Source organism: Echeneis naucrates, chromosome 15 (genome assembly GCF_900963305.1).
Source record: "Echeneis naucrates chromosome 15, fEcheNa1.1, whole genome shotgun sequence".
In the NCBI taxonomy this organism is placed as follows: Eukaryota; Metazoa; Chordata; class Actinopteri; order Carangiformes; family Echeneidae; genus Echeneis; species Echeneis naucrates.
The window spans coordinates 13,874,912-13,892,468 of NC_042525.1; the positions used below are offsets into that span (position 1 = coordinate 13,874,912).

At 39.7% G+C, this 17,557-nt stretch overlaps 1 protein-coding gene across 1 annotated transcript; it reads left to right on the forward strand.

The window, feature by feature from the left end:
- The first annotated feature begins 1,002 nt into the window (after positions 1-1,002).
- ppm1ba (protein phosphatase, Mg2+/Mn2+ dependent, 1Ba) lies at positions 1,003-16,118 on the forward strand. The gene is made up of 6 exons (XM_029521490.1): positions 1,003-1,350; positions 8,141-9,057; positions 9,521-9,638; positions 10,736-10,850; positions 11,201-11,258; positions 14,484-16,118. The coding sequence occupies exons 2-6, from the start codon at positions 8,170-8,172 to the stop codon at positions 14,511-14,513; spliced, it is 1,209 nt and encodes a 402-aa protein (XP_029377350.1). The 5' UTR covers positions 1,003-1,350; positions 8,141-8,169; the 3' UTR covers positions 14,514-16,118.
- The last annotated feature ends 1,439 nt before the right edge of the window (positions 16,119-17,557 follow it).

The window sequence follows — 17,557 nt, forward strand, 5'->3', positions numbered from 1 at the left end:
GCTCAGTGTTCTGAAATCATGAAGTAATCAATTAGTCTTTTAGCAAAACTGCTTTCAACTTGTTTTTTTGTAAAAATCTAAAGAAGATTTCATTTACTAAAGTACAGTGATCCACCGGTGATCGAATATGCTAACTACAGGCACCAGAAGTTAATCCAAGTTACAACAAATGTGTCATGGTTTAATAATCCAAACAATGAAATCCAGCTGCGATTAAAGAAAGAAAGTTTTTGTACACCTTTAATTGTAATAGAAACAGTCTCTTATGCAGGCATCATCTTCTTCCCACTGAGATAAAGATCTCTTCAAGAATGCAGGAGAAGCATAATCACTTTCTCTTGTGGATCCAAGTTCTGGTCTGTTGCCCAAACATTTCTTCCAAGGTTCCCCAGTCACACATAAATTCTGGTCTGTCCTGAGTCATGCCCATTAGCAATGCCTCTATATCATAGTCAATCAAAATGGTGGGGTCCTGCAACTGGTGAAGGTTGAACATGTTAATGTGTCTTAACATATGTATTGGCTATCAAACAAAACTTGACTGGAACATGTTGCGAGCCGATGTATTTGTATCTCATGCTTTCATTGAAGTAATACAATTCTGCAAACATTTTGAGAACTACAGGTTTAAACTTAAACATCCCAAAATACCCATGACACACTGGTGCATCAATACTGGTAGAATAAAAGAGGGAATAATTTACTGTGCAATAGTGTGTGTGTGTGTGTGTGTGTGTGTGTGTGTGTGTGTGTGTGTGTGTGTGTGTGTGTGTGTGTGTGTGTGTGTGTGTGTGTGTGTGTGTGTGTGTGTGTGTCGGGGGTAGAAATGCTGCCCATTTTATGCGTTTATGCACACACATTACTGTTTACAATGTCTGAGAGTAAAGGTTTGACGGACTCATTATTCCACCAATCAGGTCCTACCTTTGGATAGCTTTTTGTCCAATCACAGACGAGAGCGAAAGGCTAGCCACCCCCCCCCCACCACCCCAAACTGGACGTTGAAGAAGAACGTCATCTGCCTCATACATTTAGCTTTAGCCAAAATTAGCTCGTCGTGGAAGACGAGTGTTTGTCTTTTGAGCCGCCAGCCCGGGCGACTGTTATTTATTTGGTGACGCAGTGCCAAACATGTATATTAAAGCCTTATTCCGATGCAGAGACATGCTGAAAGGAGAACTGACCGTGTGAAATCGCGGCTAGCTTAATCACGGCTAGCTGACGAGCAGGGGCCAAGGAGCGAAAGTGGCTAATGTTCGAGGTCTAAGGCTACCACAAGCCCTAGCCCTTAAACATACCTGAAACCGAAACCACACGGAGAAGAACTGACAGAGATACCTATCATACAAAGTAAGTAACGGATGGTGCAGGGATTGAGCAAAGTTTCTCGCACGTAGACGCTCAAAAGCTAGTCTCCCGCTAACACTAACAGACAACACTTTGACAACTGTGAACTTCGCTAGCAGGTTAGCTACCAACACAAGTGCCCCGATTTTCAGAGGACTCCGGTGAAGTTAACCTCAGTTAATGATCATTAAACATCACGTTATATTAGCTTGTATATAAACATGATGCCTCTGTCGGCCCTGCTATTTGTATTAGCACGCCGGGGTCCCATTTTATTAAGAAACTGTTAATTTCGTATTTTCCTTAACACAGTCAAATATATCATTGTCATGAGTCAGTCACCATAGTGTGGCTGAAATAAGGAGCCACAATGAATAATGCGAACATACCGACATGTATAATGTGCATATTAGTTTGTCATGTATCGGATTTGAATACTCTCTTCTCATTATTTTATCATGGTTAAGACCTATTGAACTGTTGGTCAAGTATGACGTGCATCAATGATATGATACAGCAATAAGTTATTAACCTTTTTTTTTTTTTTTTTAAATTCTGAATAGATATTTGCAACAGGTGCAACTCCCTTTTTTGTTTGTTTTTTGTTTATTCTGATATGTGGTTTGATTTTTTTTTTATGCCAATCTGTAGGCCTATGTGGTTATTTGCCTTCAATGTATATAGCATAGTTAATGGTAATTGAAAGCAATTCTTCCTTCGTATTTTGTATTCATCGCCACTAAAACATCAGTAGAGGGATTAACTTGTGTTGTTGCCTTGTTGTGGATAGTTTCATTGGGTTCTTAGTGTGTGTCTGTGGCTGTGTGTTTTGCAGTGTGCTTGGTGGTGTGTTCCAGAAATGGCAGCATCACCATTGGCACGATTGTGTTTGCAACTGATGTGAAATCCTGTACTAGCCAAGCTGTTTAGGCATGGGCTGCTGGGAGTTTGTGGGGCTGTCCAAAAGCATTTATCTATACACCTTTGGTTGTGCCGCTTCACTGAATCTGGTCTTTCATAGGTGAACCCAGTTTGATTCATTATACCCTCATTATATGACATGCTCTGCTCATGTTTTACACTGACGTTTATTTACTGATGCACAGTGAATGAGTTCAACGGCATGATTGTAGATAAGGTGGAGCAATGCCAAGAAATTACATCAAAGAAGAAAAGACAGAAAATGTCAAAGGTGCGGGACCATTTCAATTTGCAAAAAATTTAACACAGTGCATATACTGTAAAATGGAACCATAACAACCTGTCTTCAATGAAGCAGCATTTAAACCGAAAGCACTCAAGTTCAAGTCAACACAAGGTAACACTGTGTAACGTAAACATGCTAATAACTTTTTTTTTCTTTTTTCAGTTCAACCATTGCTATTTCAGAAGGCAAAATAATTTATTTGATTACTTGATAAAATAATGGAATACTTAATGAAAAAAAAAAAAAATCAATAGCTGCCACCCTACTTTTATCATAGTTTAGTTGTTATACTGAAGATCTGCTCACTATTTTCTTAGCAAAGGTTATGATATTATTAGATGATCACATTGATGGTAAAGATAAGTGCACAGAGACATTGTGTCACTCTTAGTAATTTCAACTGGATAAATGAATCTGGACTGTTGTAAGTCTGTAAAATTCAGTTGCTGTCTCTCAAGTAATTTCATTGAAACATCTGGAGACGCTTTATCAATTTGTCTAAAAAATACATTGTATATTCATTTGTTAAAAGATAATGACTTTGTGGAAAACCTCTTAGTATGTGGTTAGTGGTGAACCTATGCGATGACATGCCACATCTTGAGGTTTTTCGATGTTTTAGCTGGGAGTCACATTGAAAGCAGACCAGCTGTTTGGATTGAGAGAGCAGGTATATACAAGTACACATACTTCTTTTACCTTTTACCTGAGAACCCACTCACAATTCTATATTATGTGACCTGTTTACCTCCTCTTTGGCTATCGTTTGATAGTTTCCAGTCTAGTCAAGTGACAGCCCTTGCTTCAAAGACGCCATTGCTCTGAAGATGGCTAAAACAGTCTGTTCAAAGAGCACTTGCTCCAGGAAATTGACTACCTCTGATGCAGCATCAGTGATGAGTCATCAAAGAGGAGGATCTGAGATATCCTCCACCTCTTTAATTTGTAAAGAGGTAGAGGATCACTGAAAGTTTCTACAAATTAATTTTTAGCAACAATCCTTATCCATAACTGAAGATCTATAGAAGATCTCAGCATCTATAGGGAGTCTTTGTAGTAAACAATAAGTGTGTCAGATTTGGAAACCTTGAATTTTGCACACATATAACCTTGCAGTTCTTGTTGAGTTCAGTTTTGATGAGACATTCTCGCAACACAAGGCAGAGAGATTTATGGATGATACTGGGTGATTTTAGAAGTTCTGATGTTTCTAAAGGCCAAACATCATCTGATGTCAGTCAGCTATACTTGCTGCTTAACGATTTAAGAAATGAGCTGGTTTGACTACTGCTCTTAGTTATGCTTTTAGGATAAAGTAGAAGAACCCTTAAATATCACAGTTAATTTGTAACAGATTAATAAGAATGTAAGCATATGATATATTATTCCAGTATTGAGTTATTGTAATGTGATCAGATTAACTGAATTAATCAAAAGAAAACTGTCACATAGTTTCCCCACAAAATACCACCCAACTGTGCTGCCATGATGCTAATGAAGATCTAGGCATTTCCACACTACCACCATATCAAGTATAGTGCACTTCATGTTACTAAAATAGCGCAAGGACAGAGTGAGTTGTAGTTTCCTGCTGCATGTAATCTACGTTTGACAAGCTTATCTACCTCTGTGTGTATCGCATCAGCAGCTGGCTGTTAAATTGAGTTAGCATGTTAAAACTGCCCTGCTTGTCTGTAGTCTGAAACCTATTGGTGTTGTGGGCCTCTGTAAACCAACTTTCAACTCTGACTTTCAAAGGGCATGAACCATTCACTTTATTTTGTAATGTGTGCCATGTAAGATGGGAGAGAAGATGCATTACGTGAAGGAGGTAGGAGGTAGGTCATTTTTTTTCTCCTTTTGTAAACTAAGCCCCATGTGCACACTACAAATGGCCAAATGAATGTACGCAAATGCACATACACACACAGTTGCATGGCTGTGTGGTCCTCTTGTTGCATCCTGCAACCACCAACATCTTAATACTTCTGTTGCCTGGGCAACCACTCGGCTGCCACTCCAAGCTGTGTAACCATAGATACATCAGACTCTGGGTGGCATCACTCCCTGAAGTTCTCACAGCTTATGTCACTCTTAGTTATGTAGTGATGTTTATATGTTTTCCATGTAATGAGTCCCTGGGAAACAGGTGATGATTCACTGACTGCCTAATACATTTTTATTTTAGATATTTGAAAAGATACTTAAAAAGAAATATATCTTTGATCGCCTCATGATTTGATTACCATGTCTTCAATTCAATATCATAATGAGTCACATTGCATCACGTCCATGTTCATTATTAGTTAACATGGTTTAGTTTTCATAACACATAAAAGCAGTCAGATACAAGCTTCTTTTTTTATTTAACAAAGACTTGGGCACATCAAATGCATATGAAGTTAACAGCCTGGGTTACTTTCTTTCTTTTTTCTGAGTTGGGTGGTATTGCTGACAGAATCCCATCAATTGTTGTCTGGGATGGGTTTATCTTTTCCCCCAGCAACTCAGGGTGGAAACAACTAACATGATTTCTTGGTGGTGCTCCCATTCATTCAATCATTCGTTCATTTATCTTTTAACGCTTATCTGTTTCAGGGTCACAGGGGATGCTGGAGCCAATCCCAGCTCACATTGGCAGAGGGTGGGGTACACCCTGGACAGGTCGTCAGTCCATTGTAGGGCAAACACACAAACAACCAACCACTCATACTTACACTCAGACCTACAGACAATTTGCAGTCACCAATAAATCTAAACATCCATGTCTTTGGATGGTGGAGACCATAGAAACTGCAAACTCCGCACACAAGGACCCCAGGCCTGGGAATCGAAGCTAAGACCTTCTTGTTGTGGGTGAATTGCGCTAACTACTGTGCAGCTGCGAGGCCACTGGTGCTCCCTACATTTAAAATTTTTGTGTGACAGGCTTTACATGCTGCTTGTGCCTTGTCCAGTATACTAAATTCAAGATGTGTCCAGATATTGGTTCTTAAAATATTTGGAGCATTTTTAATCTCTACCTAGCAGTCCGTCTGCCTTTGTGCTATCATGTATGCAAGGAATGACGTCCATTAGATGAGATTACCAATAGAAAGACTAACATAGATGATATGGTTTACTTCCAGAATGTTGGTTTAACGTCAATTTATATACCACAGCCGGAAAATCTACAAACATTGTCATTACTTTGAAATCAATTATGATTTGCCATAATTGCCATAATCAACTATCGTTGATTTATATTATTCATTTCAACACCCCTAGTCCCTGGGGCACATGGCAACTGAGTTGACTGTGTCCCTTCACATTTTAATGCATCTGGAATGCTGGATGTGTACCTAACAAAATCACTAGTTAAATATGCTGACCTTTAATTTTCATTGCAGTACCAACAGTGCATGGTGCACCTTGTAGCTGTGTGCAACTGATGACTTCTTATAAACTTTAAAATAGCAGGCTCTTGGCTAAGGAGCAGTGTATGGTTGCTGCACATGAGAAAGAGCAGATCATTTGGTTTGGTGTTTATGTACATGGCTTTGATGTGTTCTTAATAATTTCATTGCTTGTGTGAGTGGATTGTTTGTCAACATAATAATTCAAGTGGTATGGATTAGTGATGCTTTCCAACCCTTTAATATCAGTGGCTTGAGCACACTGGTGTGTCGGCATCTGCTGATGTGCAAAATGAAACCAGTTGTTCTTTCTCATGACATGGAAGACTAGAAATCATAAAAATCAGACCTGATTCTGTAATTCTTACCTTGTTCAAAATTGTTTATCTGCTACATTTTTATCAGTTTTGTTCCTCCTATCTTATAGAGTAAGTAAGTTTTCTACTTACCATGGTAAATAAATAAATGTCCATATACAGTCCTATGTTTTACTCCACTGTTGTGCCAGCTAACCTCAAGGTCATCATTAAATTGGTGTAATGGCCCATGTGCCCAGAATTCACTCTGACGGGTCACATGCTGTGTCTGAATGTAGTACTTCTATATGTACCTGGTAGGAGTAATTGGAAAAACTGATTGCCTTTTTCTTGCAAAGGTTTTGATATATACCTCCAGTGCTACCAGGCTATTTGTTGCCAGCTCCACCATAAAAGTTGACTGCTCAGTGGACTACACTGCTGCCCCTGTGCTGTGTGTGTCAGAGAGGACACCAAAAATGCGGCAGTGAATCAGAGAACATTAAGCCCCACACTGTCCCTGCTGTTTCATATGACTCAGGTGCTACATGTTGCAAACCCTGTGTGAGTGCTTTGCTGAGTAACCTACTAACACCACTTAATGACCTACAGCCTTAGATAACCGGTTTTAACACAAAAATCTTTAGGCTAACTTGCTGTCACAGGCTTGATTTGTGTCAACAACAAACAATACTGCGGCATCGCGGTGGCATAGTGGTTAGAGCTGTTGCCCCACAATAAGGTCACGGGTTCGGTTCCCAGGCCCTGACTCTAAATTGTCTGTAGGTCTGAGTGTGAGCAGTTGTTTGTGTGTCTGTGTGTTGGCCTTGCGATGGACTGGTGACCTGTCCAGGGTGTACCCCACCCTCGCCCAGTGTGAGCTGGGATTGGATCCAGCACCCCTTGACCTGGAAACAGAGAAGCGGTTGAAGATGAATGAAGGAATGGACAAACAATACTGGAGGAAAAGCGTTGTCGCTTGCAGCTTGTTTACACCAACTGTGTAGCAAATGCTGCACATAAACAGAAAGAGCCTTGAACATCTAACACTGGATCTGCTAAGTCACTAAGCTGCTATTTTTCCATACAAGAATTTTACATTGGTTGAAGACCTTTCTCTTTGGACTCATGAATTGTTTGGCATTGCAGACTGTCATGCGGGCAGTGTAGACAGTGGTATCAGTTGGGTTTATCTATCCTGTCAGTATGGGGTATTTTACATGGCACTTTGTGCAATTGACTCTCTGATATGTTTTTAGTAGTGTTTAGTGTCAATCATTTGTACATTAGGATACTAGAACCTTGAGTTTGCCTACAACTTATAAGTAGTTTATTGATATTTTCATAAAAGAGGTACAAGTCAGTTTCCCAGGCTAAGAGGCCATTAAGTAGTGTGACAATCAATAAGAGCGTATAAGTTAATCTTCTTACATTGCATAACCAATTAACATAGGCTGAATACAGTATTTCCTTCCACTTTGAAGCAGCATGATACTGCTGTTCATTTTGCTAATGCATGTGCACTTATGGACATATAATGCTTTCTCTTGACAACTTCGGAGGAGTTTGTTAATGCTTGAAGTAGCTATCTCTGGCTGGCCAAAGAAGCTTTTAAGCTTACTCCTCAATATGGCTGTTATTTCTGGATATGATGAGCAAAGTTTGGTTGAATTACCCTTTTAGGCTTTAAGTAAACAGTAAAAGAAACACATAGACATAATAAGATATTTGCACGGATCATATTTTCAGACTCAAAAATTCAGTTGACCTCTCTGGAGAAATGTCTGTATCTTTGTCCAAGTCAGAATTTTGGTGCCGTCAGTATAGCACAAGACCAAAAACTTGAAATTTATCATCTTTTTTGTTCATCTGTTTGGTTTCTCCCTCTCCAACAGGTAGTACTGGGTCTCTCTAAGCCAGAGCAATGGGTGCTTTCCTGGACAAACCCAAGACAGAGAAGCACAACTCGCACGGTGAAGGCAATGGCCTGCGCTATGGGCTGAGTTCCATGCAGGGCTGGCGTGTGGAGATGGAAGACGCTCACACAGCTGTGGTGGGACTTCCTGCTCCTGGTATGACTGACTGGTCCTTTTTTGCGGTGTACGATGGTCATGCTGGCTCAAGGGTTGCCAACTATTGCTCTAAGCATCTTTTGGAACACATAATCAGTGCTAGTTTAGGGACTAAAGAGACATCAGTTCCCCAGTCTGGTTCAGATAGTTCCAGCGGTGAATCTCCAGCACCAGCCACTCCGGCAGTTGAGGCTGTGAAAGCTGGGATACGGACAGGATTCCTGAGGATTGATGAACACATGCGCAGCTTCTCTGACCTTCGAAATGGCATGGACCGTAGTGGTTCCACAGCAGTGGGAATCCTCCTGTCACCCGATCATTTCTTCTTCATTAACTGTGGGGATTCTCGAGCTGTTCTTTGCCGCAATTCGCACGTGTGCTTTGCCACACTCGACCACAAGCCATGCAACCCTCGCGAGAGAGAGCGGATCCAGAATGCAGGTGGCTCAGTGATGATTCAGAGGGTTAATGGGTCACTGGCTGTATCAAGAGCCTTGGGGGACTATGATTATAAGTGTGTGGATGGGAAGGGGCCCACAGAGCAGCTGGTTAGCCCTGAACCAGAGGTGTTTGAGATTGTTCGGGCCCCAGAACAGGATCAGTTTGTGATCCTGGCGTGTGATGGCATCTGGGATGTCATGTCCAATGAGGAGTTATGCGACTTTGTGAAATCTAGACTTGAGGTGTCCGATGACCTGGAAAGAGTCTGCAATGAGGTGGTGGATACCTGCCTGCATAAGGTGTGTACACATTTGCTGAGCATGACTTCTGTGTGTCTTTTATTGTGAAAGCTTTAGTTTGATAATGAGAAACTGGTTTAGCACAAATGATGTCTAAATTATTGTGTCATCAAGGGCACAATTTTTTAAGTTGCTGAAATGTTTTAGTCAATATCCACATGGCAACCTCAAGTACAAAATGAGGAGTAAATGCTGAATGATTGCTTTATGATTAAAGATGCAGGTTTCCTTTTAAATCCTCAACAGCAGAGGTGGTCAATTTAATTTAAATTTTATAATGAATTTAAGTGGTGACTTCTTCAGGCTGATATTGTATTTGCGTTGAACACTTATGTTGAACTTGAAACCGTCTATTACTGGTTCATATAAGTTTCCATTGTTAATGCAAAGGAAATCATCTTCACTATTCCTTCCTTCTCTTACTTTCACTTCCTTCACTCCTCTTTATTCCTCTCCATTTTAGGGAAGTCGGGATAATATGAGTGTTGTGCTAGTGTGTTTACCCAGCGCTCCCAAAGTGTCAGAGGAAGCTGTGAGGAAAGACGCTGAGCTCAACAAATATCTGGAGTCTCAAGTGGAAGGTGAGAATACTGATAAAGAAAAAGAACCAATGTTTATTCATGAGCAAATATGAGGTTCTTCAATCTAAAAAAATTTAGTTGCTCAATTTCTTTTTCTCCAAAAATGACTTGCACTGTAAAACAGCTCTTTATCTTTTGTCCTAGAATGCTTTCTCTTGGAAACACACATTCTTTCTCCAGCAATAACAGTGTGTCATATCTCTGTGTGTTTTCTCCACTGACTGACCCTGCCACTCTCTATTATCTAACCTCCAGTCAAGTTAGCTCCGGCTCAGAGCAGAAGAATGACACCATCATGACCTCCTTTTCCATTTCAGCAAGCATCTCCCCTCTTTATTCCCTGTTTGCCCCTCTCTTCGCTTTCACTCCCTCCCTCACTCAAACATGCCCTTTCTTGTTTGGATGAATTCCCTGTCTTAGTTGGTTATGCCAATGTTCTTTCCTTGCTGCATCAACCAGGACTAGTCAGCTGTTTCACATTTTGGCCAAATAACAAATGTATTCTTTACCTTGGTAGCAAGGTAAAATGAATCTTTACACTCTTTCTACCACCCTGCTATAACTTTTGTCTCAATCTACATAATGAAAAAAACTATTTGGGAGATATTTTGTAATATCCACTCGAAGACTTGCAAAAAAAAATATCGTAAAACAAAAAGGTAGTTAACATGTAATGAATGTGTAACTCTGGCACTTCAGATCAGGTTAAAAAATAGTGTATGCAAAAATAAATTTTTTTGGGGGGGGGGGGTGTAGTAGATTAGATATCTGGCTTCAGGTACTGTCTAATCCTGAAAGAGAGAACAGATTGAGAGATGAGGAGAAGTGAGAGGAATGCTCTGGCTGAACATTGACCTGGCCTTGTGCCACTCTCATCTCAGTTGAAGGCCTCTCTCTGTCACTATTCCCCTCCCTCTATGTGTCTCAGACATGCTCTCATGTCCACCGATTCTCGTTTCTGTTCTATTGCCACTTACTTTCTCCTGTAGTTTCTTTTGTTTTGGCCTTTTCTGATTTCCTCACCCTCACCAATCTTTCCCTGGTTGTTCTTGGCCATCAGCAGCTCTGTTAATACTGACTTGTGTAACAACTTTTAGAGATGCTGTCTCGGCCAGGGGAGGAGGGGTTTCCAGACTTGGTAATGGTGATGAGGAACCTGTCCTCTGACAGTGACATGCCCCCTTTGCCACCAGGGGGAGGCCTTGCCAGCAAGTAAGGACAATTGCCCTCAAATAGTAGCTATATTATTTCTTCGATAAATCATAACCATCTGCAATAAAAGTATAAAACTAGAAGGAGAGTCTAAATCATTGCTAAACTTTGTATTTCTTTGCCAAGCGTAAGCTTCATAAAGCCAACAGCTGTTCACACTAGAGTCAGTATTAAAACTTACCAAAAACTCTAGTCTGAATATACAATCCTAACATATTTACGTTTGTTATTAATAGAATATCAAGATTTTCAAAACTAGACTTTCCACATGCCCTCTGTTGGAGCTTTGACGGATGGTTCGACACCTCTAGAGACCTGATCGTATTTTTGCATCTGCGTTTTTCTTGCAGACGCAGTGTTATTGAAGCAGTATACAACCGTCTAAACCCATATGGAGAGGATGATGGGGTAAGTGTCAGTATGTGTGAGGCATAAAGGATACAACACTCACACACAGATTTTATGCTAAAGTCTAAAGGCCAAATAACTGATCTGACATGTCAGCTATGTCTTTTTGTTCAGTTTATCTTTTATCCACGCATTTCAGTGGCATCAGAAAAGCTCTTGCTCTTGTGTTGATCCATCCCGTAGGGTGGGCCAAGCTGGTGTATTTGTATGTCCTGTATTATTTTCATACTGAAAACCAGCTTTAAAGCTTTAAAATTTTCTTTGAGAAAAGCTGCATGGTGCGCACATCCTTGCCGGTCCTTATGATGGGTTCTACATGCATGGTAACACAGCTCTGTCACTTACCAGTGGAACTGAGAATTTTTGTTCTTCTACTAAATCCATTTTCTACAGGTTAAATCATTCTCTTTAAATGTACCTGCTGATGTAACTCCAGCTGGGATGCTTTCTGTTCATCAAATAATCAATTTTTGTTAATTTCTTTGCCTGTCCTTCCGTGTTGTCCCTCTGTTCTGACACATAGGATTTTTCAGATAACTCTTTCAGGATCAGTCTGTATTAATTAAATACAACTACAGGGAAACCCAAGTGTCTGCCACTAGAACAGCATCCGCTTTGTGAGGTTGCGTCTGGGTTATAAAAAAAATCTGCCATTGCTCTGCATCTTTAAGATTTGTGCTGCCATTTTGTGCATTTATTAGGAATGCAAGGTTCAGCAGTGGATCATATGTACACTGTAGATAAAGCAGTAGTTAAAACTAAAACTGACAAGAAAAGGTTTTGTAACGTGATAGATGTAGTCAGCTTTTTCAAAACAAAATATTAAAATGTAAAAAGTCACTTTTCAAACCACTGCTGCAATAATATCCTCGTCTTTGCTGTAAGTCCTGATGTTCAGTACAAACCAAACACTCCGATGCACAGCTTTTTTTTGTTGCTAGTGCACATTTTATTAAATGTGTGTATGTTCCTAACAGCATCCTGACTCCTAAAGGCCAAGTTCTCTGTTTTTCACTTGAACAATAAAACTGTGGCCACTAATTGGAAAATTTGTGATACTTAGGAGTTTGCACAGAACAATTGCTGGTGCACCACTATAGCAAGTTGTGCCTAAGGGTACCAGATATTAAACACATACTAGAAAGAGACGACACCGAAAGAGATGTAATGACTTAAAAACAGTGTCAGAGACACCTGTGTGGTTTTGTTTCTGCTGGTGATGCCACTATGCGAGTATGAATGTGATGTTTAAATGAAAAATGTAAGGGAATTGAACTCTCACAGTCTTACAAAATTATTACCATTACGGTTTCTAAATAAAGCTCCGTCCAGTTGATTGCTTGCAATCTGGGTCTCGTGTGTCCATCTATATTCATCTTAGAAGGTTGGCATTTTTGTGGTGGTTAAGATTAGGATGAAGGGCAAGGGAATTCATCACACCAAAGATTATTCCCACAAATATAGAAGGCCAAATTTGTGAGTGTGTGTGGTTCTGCTTGGTAGCTTGTGTGGAAAATAAGGTGATCTTGGCTCATCTGTAAGGATGTAGGGTTATTATGATGTTTGTCTCATGCAAACATACTTATACTGAGGTGCATATGAAAAGAATATTAGGATATTACCTATATTCAAAGCCCCCATGTGATCATAGCATCATTCACATTCTTGTGATAAAGTTTTTGTTTGTCAAGCTATAAAGGAATAGGAAAGTAGAATGTGCGTTGGTGTAGGCCACAATCTCTCAGGGTGCAAGCATAAGGAATTTCCAGGTTTTGCTCAAAGGGCTTTAAAATAGATTCCTTTTAATCATAATGATTAAGACATACTGTAAATGTAAGGGTTGACTTTCATTTTTCTGATTTAGTTTTTAACTGGTGAGGACTGTAAGATATACAATTACACACCAGTTAACATGAAAATTGATTCTCTGAAAATAAAAGGTGCTATCAGTAAAATATTGCTATTACACCTCTTCTTTACTACCCTTCATGATTAGTATTTTTTAGCAGCTGTTATAACGTAGCAAAAAAAGATAGATAGATGCAACACAACTACAAATAACACAAAACATGTTATGAATAAATAAAAAATGTGAGTAGTTCTGACAGTGAAACAAAATTATATAATGTTAGTTTCAACTTTGTTGTAATAGTCCAGTGAACTCTATCAGGATAGTTTGAGCAGCATTGTTAGACAAGAATTACTGATGGCACCTCCAGCTTAAAAACGTTTGCCCTCAGTTGAAGTGGGGGAGGAAAAACATTAAACTAAAATAACGATGATTTTATACTTAGCAAATACTTTGTGGTAACATACATAACTAAAAACATACACACTGATAAGGGATATATCAATGTCTAACTGTGTGTTCACCCTCTGATTAACGCAGCCTTCCTGTTTTATTTGGTAAGTGATTACATATCACATATATAACTGTTACACCCCTCCCCCTTCTTCCAAACCCTCGTTTAAGCACACACAACCACATAGTACACTGACACTCAGTCTTAATGGCATGTAAACGGTAACCAGTTACACATATTCCCCTGTCACTCCTTCATCACTCTCTCCTCCCTGCTCTGATCTACTCTTTAGCATGTTGAGGTCCATGTAGAGCTTAAGGAATGAGTGTGTGTACAGATACGACTGTCCAGGTTTGAGAAGGATGGATGAATGGTTGTTATATCTGGTCCTGTCAGCCCCTTTTTCACATAACGTGCACACAAACACGCATGCACTGACCCTACACGCATGCATCGCTAGCTCACTCAGTCTTTCCTCAACTGCACGCAAGCATAAAACACTCTGTTTTTGTGTCACCCCATGCAATAAGGCCAAAGGCCTTTGAATATTTGTGTTGGAGTACTGTTGCAGAAAGAACTTGTACACTGAGGATGAAAGTGTGCCCATGGCTTACGTTACGCTGTCTATGTAACTGTCTTTTTTTTTTTACTTTATCTTGTTTTCTTGTTGTGTATATTATAGGAAAGCCTCACCTTGATGTCCAGGCTGGGGAACGAACTCACTGAATGTTAGTAAAGATTGTTTCTGCCTCTAATAATGATGTGCCTTCTTTGTCTCCCCACTCTTTCACCTGCTCTCTTGTCTCTGTCTTGTTTTCCATATTTTCCACCTTTGCACATCTCTCACTCTCCTGCCATATTCTTCTTCCCTGTTTCTTTCTCATTGTCTCTTCCTCTTCTCTTGGTGGCTTTCCTCTCACAGAGCGGAGCTGATTTGGAGTACCACTGGTAGCTGTCCAACACAAATGACTGATCCAAAAGAAAAAAAAAAGCAGGACCACTTATCCACACAAGATCACATCCATAGTCACCTCTTAATTTCCTCTGGGATGTAAAAAAAGAAGTTTTCCTAACACCGAGAGATCACTCAAAGCAGAAGTCCTGGTTTTAGAAACACAATTTACCAAACATGGAGGACTGCAAAACAGATTTGGTTGGTTCTTTTTATAGAACAAAATAGGGCGAAGAAAGAACAACTGCTTCATTGTTTGAAATGACAACTACATATTCAGTATATACATCATAGGAGAGACAAACAAGCACAGTTTTTTTTTTTTTTTTTTTTGCCACTTGAATCCTGATTTTCTTTGTAGTGCTTGTTTTTGTTGTGGATTGATGGAGATACAGGAGCATCCAGCTCTGAACTCTTCGGGGTCTATGGTGCTCAGAACTAAGAGAGAAAGGAGAACCTCACAACAGCGAACCAGTCATGGATGTTTGCAACACACTGATTAGACTTTTAAAAGAATTGTTGGCTGCTTTTTTAGCTTTTTTTTTTTTTAAAGGTGTGAAATTTACTTACATCTGACTGGTAGCCAATCAACCACACAAACCTGTGATTCCCACACAACTTAAGCTAAACTGTCCAGTTCAGGCAAGTGTGGGTTTCTTAGTATAACTAAAACTCAAATGGAGCCCAACACTAAACCGGCCAATGGAGTGGACTTGCTGAAGAAAGCCGCACACAACCCCAAATCCTTGCTTTCCCAAAGAACTCTGGGTAAAAGCCTCAGATTCCAAACTAGAGATTTCTTCCGCCTGAGGCTGAACTTCTGAACACTCACAAGACAACCTGGTCTGTCTAACAATGGACTTCAGTGTTGCTCCTCCATAATGTGTCCAAACTAAAGCGGACATGGGCCAGTGTTCCTGGCTGGGAATTCCTGAGAGGAATTACCAAGCAGTTTAAACTCAAGTGTGATGACTCTTGCACTTCCCTGCTGACTTTATCTCTTCTTGTCTTTGAAAGGATTTGAACTCTCTGTCTCTGTCTTTTTGCTTTCTCTGCTTCTTCATGTGACCAAGGAGATTCAGCTGTCATTTGCATTAGCAGACCTGCCCAGAAACATAAGCTTTTGAGCCTGCTGGTGTTTAAGAAAGAGAAAGATAGAAATGATATATTAAATAAATATAAATAAAAAAAAAAAATATATATATATATACATATATATATATATATACACACACACAGACACAGACATATATATATTTTGATTTGTTTTTCATCTTCATTCCCAACCATGAATTTATTGAGCCCTAATGTGAGCAAGCTGTCTGTGTCTCTGTCTCTGTGTAAGTGTGTGTGTGTGCATGAGGGTGAGTTGCACACAGTGTTCCAACAGCAGCGTTCCAAAGACAGGGTTTGGGATAAAGGATTCCTGCCTCATCATCTTCTTCCCCTCTCTCAACACATGAACACACAGACAATCTTGTGTGTGCTACATGTTACTTGCCTTTTCTATTTCTCAAATATCCTGTGTAGTAAAAAATACAAAAAAAAAAGAAAAGAAAAAAGCTAACTATACAAAAATGCCTTTTTTGTTTTGGTTGAAAAAAATCCATTGCCTTTTTTTTCCTCTCTTTTAATGTTTTGGTGTATTTGGCTTTACAGAGTACTTTGACGATGGCCCAATTGGCCCCTGTGGACAGATGTATGTGGAAATGACAAGGGGAGCAGGAAATATCTCTTGTACAGCAGAATGGGACAGCGAAGTTTTTTTTTTTTTTTTTTTTTGGTGCTTTGCTGTAGATAATGGAGGGTGACTAGAACTGGGTAGAATAGACTGATCACCCATAGCTATATTCACTGTCAGTCTATGTGCTCAGTTTAACTTGTCCATAGTTACCTTCATGGACTTGGCCTGGAAGGCACAGGACAGTTGTTGGGAATGCTCTGGGCTAACTCTTTGCCCTGACCAGGGGTTTGTCTCATTTCTGTCAATCCAAGCACTAAAAAAATGATGAGACCTCAGAGGCTAATATTTGTAAGGAATAACCTCCTTTTCAGTCTTTTTAAAACAAATGTGCACATCGACAAAGTGGATACACATGCCTAGAGTGTGTATTCTTTTCTGTAGATGCATTTAAAATACATACACAAATGTAATATACACTTTTTTTTTTTTTTTTCAATCATCTGATGGCAAATTCATTGCGCTTTCTGAAGTGGCAGTATTGAAAGAGAATAGGCCCAAAAGAGTTTGGTGGCTGGTTAATGTTCTTGTGGTACAGTTGCTCTTGGTGCCATAATACAAATAGGTACTTGAATGTGTAGTTCTTTTGCAGTTGTGTTGTTTTAATGAGATGATTGATTTTCTTTCTGTGTTTTGTTGTGGAGGGAGTGGCTGGGGTGGGAGCTCTATAGTTGTGCATGTTTTTTGATTGAGGAAGGAGTTTATTTGGTGTGAGAGTGGAAGATGTACTGGGCGGGGATAATGTGGGCATTTTCAGTGTGGTGCAACACAATGTTGGAGAGGGGAAAAAACACCATCACAGGATGTTTTTCTATTAGACCGAAGTCCACCTGGTCTTTTTGTACCTGATTTGATTGTGTTAAATTCAGTTCCTACCATTGTAGGCTATTATCTTTTCAAAATTCCCTTTATATTGTGTAGGAGTTCACCACACTGGACAAAGCCCTTTAAAGTTAAACCTTTATGTTTAAGCTATATCAGACACTGGGCTAGGAGAGGAGTTGAGGGAGGGAAGAAGGGAGAAACATTTATTTTTCTGAATGTAATTCTTCATTATTCACACTGATTCCACTGCATGGACTGAATATGAGCAGCACTGCAGCATCACATTCTCTCCTCATCAGTCATTTAATGATAGAACAAGCTTGGCTTTCCTTTTGGAATAAAAAAAACCAACTACAACCAACAGAAGACAAACTTTATATGATAATGATCAAGACTCACATTTGGACATTTTTTTTTTTTGCAGGGTTGGTGATGCCTGAATGATTTGACTGACTTGTTGCTTTGAGTTGAGGATATG

Coding starts and splice junctions, on each gene's coding strand:
- ppm1ba (XM_029521490.1), top strand. CDS start 8,170: ATGGGTGCTTTCCTGGACAAACCCAAGACAGAGAAGCACAACTCGCAC. Junction 9,639..10,735: donor TCTGGAGTCTCAAGTGGAAG/GTGAGAATACTG, acceptor AACAACTTTTAG/AGATGCTGTCTCGGCCAGGG. Junction 10,851..11,200: donor GGGGGAGGCCTTGCCAGCAA/GTAAGGACAATT, acceptor TTTTTCTTGCAG/ACGCAGTGTTATTGAAGCAG.